The 9,095-nt window shown below is 36.3% G+C and overlaps 1 protein-coding gene and 1 long non-coding RNA gene across 2 annotated transcripts; both read right to left on the reverse strand.

Moving 5' to 3' along the window:
* Positions 1-375: 375 nt before the first annotated feature.
* On the reverse strand, positions 376-2,068 carry LOC149231268 (uncharacterized). Its single transcript, XM_089381588.1, has 2 exons — positions 2,053-2,068; positions 376-1,934 (listed from the first exon to the last, which is right to left on the reverse strand). Exons 1-2 carry the CDS (start codon positions 2,066-2,068, stop codon positions 376-378), a joined length of 1,575 nt encoding a protein of 524 aa, XP_089237714.1.
* Positions 2,069-3,531: 1,463 nt separating this feature from the next.
* Positions 3,532-5,770, reverse strand: LOC149231269 (uncharacterized). Its single transcript, XR_016247433.1, has 3 exons — positions 5,703-5,770; positions 3,887-3,952; positions 3,532-3,784 (listed from the first exon to the last, which is right to left on the reverse strand). It is a non-coding gene; the product is annotated as an uncharacterized LOC149231269 (long non-coding RNA).
* Positions 5,771-9,095: the final 3,325 nt, after the last annotated feature.

Genomic DNA, 9,095 nt, shown 5'->3' on the forward strand with positions numbered 1-9,095 from the left:
CAGACGCACCACATGTCACAGCATGTTCTTAAGTAACATACGCAAGGGCCAAAAATGCTAGTTATATCTGTTGTTGCATTAGTTTCAGAACCTCCAAGAGCATGTATACACAAGTTTATTGTCACTTCAAGCTTTCTCAAAATCAATTCTGAGCCTCGTATATTTACAGTATTTGACAGATTTAATAGACTCCAAGGTTGGAAATCATTGCCGCAATAGTATTAACTTTAATCCCTTGCTGCCATTTTATTCCACTTTCCCCACCTGACCATAGATATAGCTTGCCCTAGAGTATGAATTTTGTGCACATTTAATAAAGAACGAAGCTTTGTTTCAGTCTCACGGTAATCTTAAGTAAGAATATGTTCAGACAGATCATTTCTTGTTATGAAGATTATACAATGAATTGTAAACTGTTTCCCATGCCTGTGCAGAATCCATCTGGTGCACAACTTGGGATGCATGTCGCAACTTTTCAAGGCCACGTCCTAATCGGGCTATTGTAGGCATTGCATGAGCAGATTCAACAGCACATTCTATCCCATCCCCGAAAGCTAAAAGCCCTGTACAAGCCAGAATGCTGCCACCAAAGCTTACCCAAGGAGTACCTCCAGTTGCCTTTCCATGTCTTTTACGCATGATACCATAAAAGGCTGTTCTCATAGCTGACAAGCTCGACCGTTCAGCAGCTGCTATAACACTGTGAGTTGCAGCTCGGAGCTTTTCTGCTGCAGCTGCTGTCTTCGCAGTAGCAGGAACATGAACTCCATAACCAAAGCCTATTTTCCCAGGAATAATTCCCTTAGAAGCTGGAGCTAGAAGTTTAGCAGGAGTGAAAACTTTTCCTAAGGTAACAGCTGCAGTTCTCTTTGTTTGCAGTAGGCCAAATTTCACAATAGTAGGAACTTTAAAGGTGACCATCTTCGCTATAGTTGAAACAGGAACAATTTTTGAAAATGAGGTTACACCCACAACAGTTGCTGCTCCTGCACCGACTGCTACTACAGGTTTTCCTCCAAGCACATTTCTTCTCTTTGGATCTTCCCCTTCAGAAGCATCGTCAAAAGTATCAGATATAAAACAATTGTCAGCTAAGTCGGCCACGTCTCGGGGCAAAGAAGTATTCCAATAACTTCTAATTCCAGCGAAGCTACTGGCGTCGACAATTGCAACTACTGTTCCAAAATCTTTAGCCTGTCTTTTCAGGGCTTGGGCAAACAGAGCATGGCACTTGTCTTCATAAGGAAGCTCATAGAAGTCTGCATCTTTCGGGAGCTTTTGCTCTTGCTTAAGAGGACTACGTGCCTTAGAATTCAGAGCAACTCTGAGTCCCTCAACAGCAATCCGAAACTTGTTAACATGAGATAACACTTCGCAATCCACCTCTTTGCCTTTCTCCACCTCAAGAAGCATCTTCCGAACACAAACTAATGCCCTTTCTAGGGCAGGAAGATTGTTAAACATATCATGCAAATCTACAAGTAAGGAATAGAAAGAATGTGCAAACGCAGGAATTTGATCCACATCACGGAAGTCACAACCTGCAGAAGAAGAGGCAGAACTTGCAGTGGAAGCACAATTTGATCCCGAATCCAGTGCCAATAAATTTTGCGATGTGAAAGCCGACCAGGCTAAAGCCTTTAGGGCAGAAGAGTGAAGTGGACTGGCCAAGATATGCCTCTGTGAGCCCATGGGAACACTTGAAGCCATGTCACCTGGTGATGGTGTCATTTTTCCCAAAAGGCCACTGCCCTGAGCTATCTCTGCTAAGGGTTTTATGACACTTTTATTTGGTACATCCTGCTTGGAATCATGTTCACTATTGGTGCCTAATTCACCACCTTGACCGTCTCTATGTGGAGTTTCAAGAATAAAGAACAGGGAATGATTTTCTTGAGCAGCTTGTTTTGCAGCCAAAACATGACCATAAAATCCTGTTCCAAAAATTGTGCGTAAAATTTGTGAGCCAGCATAGAGTCGATCCCAGTATAAAAATGATTATGTGAGTTTGAATTAAGAACTGAAATGCTGTGGGTTGGGCTGAAGACTTGCCACCACGACATTCCATTGCCCTCGGTGACTGGAAGGAAAAATAGCAGAGTTATGTTTATTAAAAGGTGAAAATTTCAGAAACAAGATAGTTATACTACATTAAATCAAGAGAAATGGAAGACTAATTTTTCCTTATGAGCATAGCATAAACCATAGACAAAGTGCCTTTCAACTGTGATAATTTAAAGGATGAAATCCTATTTAAGTATATTCAATAATCAAGAAACAAAACTCAGAATCTATACAGAAGCATAATAGAATAAACCCGTTATGGGCAGTTTCAGTTCCAAATAAACTCAGCCTGTATAGCTTAAGGCCAATGGGGCTCCCTCAATGTTAACGGTTATCAATATACATTTGGTTAATATCAGGCCATTGCCGCAAATTAAAATTCTTGTAGATAGAACTTCTTCAGACATGTTAACAAGTAATCACACCTGGGGCTTTCCTTGTTTTGTATTTCATTTCAAGCTTCCTTGTTTTGTATTTCAAGCTTCCTAGGGCGATCAAGCTTCCTTGTTTTGTATTTCATTTCAATCCATTTGTCTTTAACATAAGCGATGGTGTATCCACTCTCTGTGGTAATTGTTGAAATCAGATCTTAGCCAAGATGGCCATTTTAAAAAACGTATAGATACCCTTGGGCCCTCACACTGGGCCAAAGCACAGATGCTAGCTATCCTTATTTGTGTACCAAGGGAGATTTGGTATAAAATTTCTATTTTACCTAGATGAGTCAATCTTAATTTAGACCTATATTGGTTGCTAATGGATTATATAATTCATTTTCATGAAAAGAGGGATAGCTGAAAGAAAATGGCCATCAAAATATTTAGTCCCATACCGTTCTTTGTGGATCAACATTTGCAAGGTGAAGAGCCTGCTTCATGGCCTCTTTTGAGGGCTTACAAATTATGGGTGCCTTCCGGGTTGTAGAGTTATGAGTGGGCATATCCAAGTCGTTATTGCTTTCAGTAATTTCTGAAGGAGGGTTAAGTGTCTCAAAGCATATTATGCCTTCAAAGTAATCATCCAACCCTAGCTTGTTAAGGACCTTTAACATGAACTTTTTCATTGTTTGTAAATATCTGTTTTACACAACAAAGTTACAAAAGGTTGAGAAGTATGTTTATATATTTCCAAATAAAACTACGACTTCATCATGTGTTATCATGATATAAAGAATTTGAAGGGATGCATATGATCTTACAATTTTCCTCTCAGGCATGCTTAATAACAAGTTCTTCAGCACAGGGTCTGGTTTAAGATTCTCATATGGAAATCCTCCATGAAAAAAGTTGTATAAGAAATATTTGATTCCAGTGGGTGAAGAAAGACACTGTTTTTTACCAAAAGCAATATATGGTATTCCAAACAACGTAAACAATGCAAGTCAAATCAATGGAATTTATTGTAATTTTTCTTTTATCAAAAACTGTTTAGTTTAAACTTAAATCTTAAACTTAAAGACTACCGATAATTGGAGTTTCCTCTAACCAGAGACAAACGCTCCAAAGGGATTAGTCGAGTCCACCATTCCCTTATTCAATGAGGGTATGGATTATGCAGTGACAACAGTTTCAATAGTTGCACTTGCTAGTCTTGAACGCACAACATTTTTGGTGCTCTCTACATCTTTTTCTTCCCATATCTCAGGCAGGGCTTCTCTAATTTTGTTGTGAATACTTTCAAGGGAAAAACATGATTCCTTTGTTCGGACTGAAGTTCACACCTGATGATGACAGTGAACACCAATATTGAATTTTGAGAAGATTGGACCAATTAAACGATCTTACAAAAGCCTCAGATCCCATTTAGAAAGATATAGTCTTACCAATACAGTTTGCAGGCCTACACGCTTTCCTGTGGCTATATTCCAGTGACTGTCATCAAATAAAATCTGCAAGGAAACACAATAGATTTAATAGCAACTCCTGCAATAGACGCTTTTGAAATGACCTGCATACTGTAAAGAAAAATGGATGTTGTATGGTATGCCACAAGCCAGAAATGGCTGAAGTATGTGTTTCTAAAATTTCAAAAATAAACACATATAAATGTTATTCCACGAATTCCCTAAACTCGAGTACGCCCAGAATAGGTTTTGATTTTGCTTCTGATTGGTTAATATGAGTTAAGAGTTTATTTTTCTAAATACATAAGTCACTCCAGATCCAGAAGCATAAGTATTTGTTAAAAGTATTTTTTTTTATGATCTGAAGAGTATGGTCTACTCAACATCCAGAGGTATAAGTATTTGTCAAGAGTTAAAGCCTAACTCCTTACTGTAAATCATCAGCAGAGTTAAAACTCAGCTTCTTACACACCATTATCAACCATTTATCACAGCAGATAATTCAAAATGGTATGGTTTTCTTGGTATATAGTGATAATTTCACCTACATTCCCAAATAACACAAGTGATAACTAATATTATTCATATTTCCAAAAAATAAATCTTTCTGATTTCTGAAGTATGATGTATGGATGTTTAAGCTATGAGAAGGGCGATCAAGCTTCCTTGTTTTGTATTTCATTTCAATCCATTTGTCTTTAACATAATCGATGGTGTATCCACTCTCTGTGGTAATTGTTGAAAGCAGATCTTAGCCAAGATGGCCATTTTAAAAAACATATAGATAACCCTGGGCCCTCACACTGGGCCAAAGCACAGATGCTAGCTATCCTTATTTGTGTACCAAGGGAGATTTGGTATAAAATTTCTATTTTACCTAGATGAGTCAATCTTAATTTAGACCTATATTGATTGCTAATGGATTATATAATTCATTTTCATGAAAAGAGGGATAGCTGAAAGAAAATGGCCATCAAAATATTTAGTCCCATACCGTTCTTTGTGGATCAACATTTGCAAGGTGAAGAGCCTGCTTCATGGCCTCTTTTGAGGGCTTACAAATTATGGGTGCCTTCCGGGTTGTAGAGTTATGAGTGGGCATATCCAAGTCGTTATTGCTTTCAGTAATTTCTGAAGGAGGGTTAAGTGTCTCAAAGCATATTATGCCTTCAAAGTAATCATCCAACCCTAGCTTGTTAAGGACCTTTAACATGAACTTTTTCATTGTTTGTAAATATCTGTTTTACACAACAAAGTTACAAAAGGTTGAGAAGTATGTTTATATATTTCCAAATAAAACTACGACTTCATCATGTGTTATCATCATATAAAGAATTTGAAGGGATCCATATGATCTTACAATTTTCCTCTCAGGCATGCTTAATAACAAGTTCTTCAGCACAGGGTCTGGTTTAATCTTAAACTTAAAGACTACCGATAATTGGAGTTTCCTCTAACCAGAGACAAACGCTCCAAAGGGATTAGTCGAGTCGACCATTCCCTTATTCAATGAGGGTATGGATTATGCAGTGACAACAGTTTCAATAGTTGCACTTGCTAGTCTTGAACGCACAACATTTTTGGTGCTCTCTACATCTTTTTCTTCCCATATCTCAGGCAGGGCTTCTCTAATGTTGTTGTGAATACTTTCAAGGGAAAAACATGATTCCTTTGTTCGGACTGAAGTTCACACCTGATGATGACAGTGAACACCAATATTGAATTTGGAGAAGATTGGACCAATTAAACGATCTTACAAAAGCCTCATATCCCATTTAGAAAGATATAGTCTTACCAATACAGTTTGCAGGCCTACACGCTTTCCTGTGGCTATATTCCAGTGACTGTCATCTAATAAAATCTGCAAGGAAACACAATAGATTTAATAACAACTCCTGCAATAGACTCTTTTGAAATGACCTGCATACTGTAAAGAAAAATGGATGTTGTATGGTATGCCACAAGCCAGAAATGGCTGAAGTATGTGTTTCTAAAATTTCAAAAATAAACACATATAAATGTTATTCCACGAATTCCCTAAACTCGAGTACGCCCAGAATAGGTTTTGATTTTGCTTCTGATTGGTTAATATGAGTTAAGAGTTTATTTTTCTAAATACTTAAGTCACTCCAGATCCAGAAGCATAAGTATTTGTTAAAAGTATTTTTTTTTATGATCTGAAGAGTATGGTCTACTCAACATCCAGAGGTATAAGTATTTGTCAAGAGTTAAAGCCTAACCCAGAGGTATAAGTATTTGTCAAGAGTTAAAGCCTAACTCCTTACTGTAAATCATCAGCAGAGTTAAAACTCAGCTTCTTACACACCATTATCAACCATTTATCACAGCAGATAATTCAAAATGGTATGGTTTTCTTGGTATATAGTGATAATTTCACCTACATTCCCAAATAACACAAGTGATAACTAATATTATTCATATTTCCAAAAAATAAATCTTTCTGATTTCTGAAGTATGATGTATGGATGTTTATGCTATGAGAAGGGCGATCAAGCTTCATAGTGTAAAGAAAAATGGATGTTGTATGGTATGCCACAAGCCAGAAATGGCTGAAGTATGTGTTTCTAAAATTTCAAAAATAAACACATATAAATGTTATTCCACGAATTCCCTAAACTCGAGTACGCCCAGAATAGGTTTTGATTTTGCTTCTGATGGGTTAATATGAGTTAAGAGTTTATTTTTCTAAATACGTAAGTCACTCCAGATCCAGAAGCATAAGTATTTGTTAAAAGTATTTTTTTTATGATCTGAAGAGTATGGTCTACTCAACATCCAGAGGTATGAGTATTTGTCAAGAGTTAAAGCCTAACTCCTTACTGTAAATCATCAGCAGAGTTAAAACTCAGCTTCTTACACACCATTATCAACCATTTATCACAACAGATAATTCAAAATGGTATGGTTTTCTTGGTATATAGTGATAATTTCACCTACATTCCCAAAGAACACAAGTGATAACTAATATTATTCATATTTCCAAAAAATAAATCTTTTTGATTTCTGAAGTATGATGTATGGATGTTTATGCTATGAGAAGGGCGATCAAGCTTCATACTGTAAAGAAAAATGGATGTTGTATGGTATGCCACAAGCCAGAAATGGCTGAAGTATGTGTTTCTAAAATTTCATAAATAAACACATATAAATGTTATTCCACGAATTCCCTAAACTCGAGTACGCCCAAAATAGGTTTTGATTTTGCTTCTGATTGGTTAATATGAGTTAAGAGTTTATTTTTCTAAATACGTAAGTAACTCCAGATCCAGAAGCATAAGTATTTGTTAAAAGTATTTTTTTTTATGATCTGAAGAGTATGGTCTACTCAAAATCCAGAGTTATAAGTATTTGTCAAGAGCCAAGAACAAGAATTGAAATTGCCTTAAAACAGTTGCCAAGAACAAGAATTGAAATTACCTTAAAATCGTATGAAAACAGAACAAAATTGTTTCGCTTAGCAAATAAAAATTGATTGATTCCATTGAAAGAAAAAAGAATGACCTGAAGCGTTTCTTTAAAATGGAACTTTACAATTCTTCATGCTTTGTCCAAAGGAATCAGATTCCAAAATGTGTAAAAATCCTGTCAGGGCACAGCTTCTGAGATGTATACTTAACCCGCTCTCCAGCGACATTTTTTGCCATGAAATCGTTCCGATAAACTCAACATTTTGACCAACAAATTTTCCAGTCAAAAGTTGCCAATTTCCCAACCACGCTTGCACTTGAAATTAAGTTTATGACTTAAATTGATCCTCTCATGGCGGAAATGCATACCCCAAAACCAACAATTAAAAAGATGACGACGACCACCTAATATTCCAATGAAATATTATTCGGATTACTTTGGCACAAAAGCAATCTCCGTGGAAGTGCGCGTATCGACAGAAACAAACCTAAATGAGAAGAAACCCTAACAACACAATTTCAGGCCCTAGATAACAGAAATCCTCCCAAAAAAGAAGAATTCGAGCCCAGGATCGTCGAGACTGGGAATCTAAGAGAAGATCTATGGCCTAAATTATCGAAATTCGACAAAGACCGTTCAAAATTACGGTCGGCGACAATAAAATACTTGATTTCTAATAAACCCAGCCGATTAATCCTTCATAAGATGGCAAATTCCAGGGCTTTCGGCCCATTTACAGATAAATCAAAATCCACACTACATTTTCGAAACTATTCAAAGAAAAAACATGAGACCTTGAAGCTTTAGCTTTCTGTGCTTATCGTTGAGCTCCTTCGTGACGGAGGCCTTGTCGTTTGACACCATTTTCAGCGCAGAATGTGGAAGAATATATTATTTACACAATAAACCGGAGTAACAGAGGAAGAAATATCGGTATGTGGAATGGCGATTGGCACTCGGCGCTCTTCATTACCCCGACAGTCTCAGTGACATTTTTGATCGACGGTTCTGGTGTTTGTAATCGTCTAACATTTCATCGTACGGCGTCAGAGGAGGACACGTAGGCAAAATGGGGGATCGATCTCAGAGGGAAACGCCTTACGGCGTAATTACGTTTATTATCGCTTATTTCGAAAAGGTGAATGATTGGTCGAAACGTTCCTTGCCCCTCCTATTTCTTCTCTGGCGGCTTCGCACTACTATACTTTATTTTATAATATAAGATTATCTCTTCTCACCCCGATTAAAGGAGAAATAATTCATATAATTAAATTATTACGTTTATTAGTAATTATACTATACTTTATAATATAATATTATGGTGATATTTTCAAAATAACAGGGAAATAATTCATATAATTAAATCATTACATTTATTGGTAATCAATATGTTGGGTATAACATCATCATAATAATAAATGTTATATAAATTAGAATATATATTTTTAATCTAAATATTTTAAATATAATAATATATATTTTAAGTAAAGTTTTTAGGTAGAAATTATATAGGAAAAATGTTTGGTTAACGCATTTTTCGAACCAAAAGTGTGGTTCATGATCTGATCTTGATAATAAACCAAATAAACCACACTTGTAAACACTTGTTGGTTTGAAATACTTCAGGGAAGCATTTCCAACCAAAAGTGTGGTTCATCATCTGGTCTTGATAATGAACCACACTTGTAAACACTTGTTGGTTTGAAATACGTTAGGGAAAAATTTCTTTTATATGATTTTTACCAAAAAAACTTTACTT

The sequence above is a fragment of the Pinus tabuliformis genome, chromosome J (assembly GCF_031772625.1).
Source record: "Pinus tabuliformis cultivar Carrire ecotype Pingquan chromosome J, CPIR1, whole genome shotgun sequence".
Taxonomy (NCBI): Eukaryota; Viridiplantae; Streptophyta; class Pinopsida; order Pinales; family Pinaceae; genus Pinus; species Pinus tabuliformis.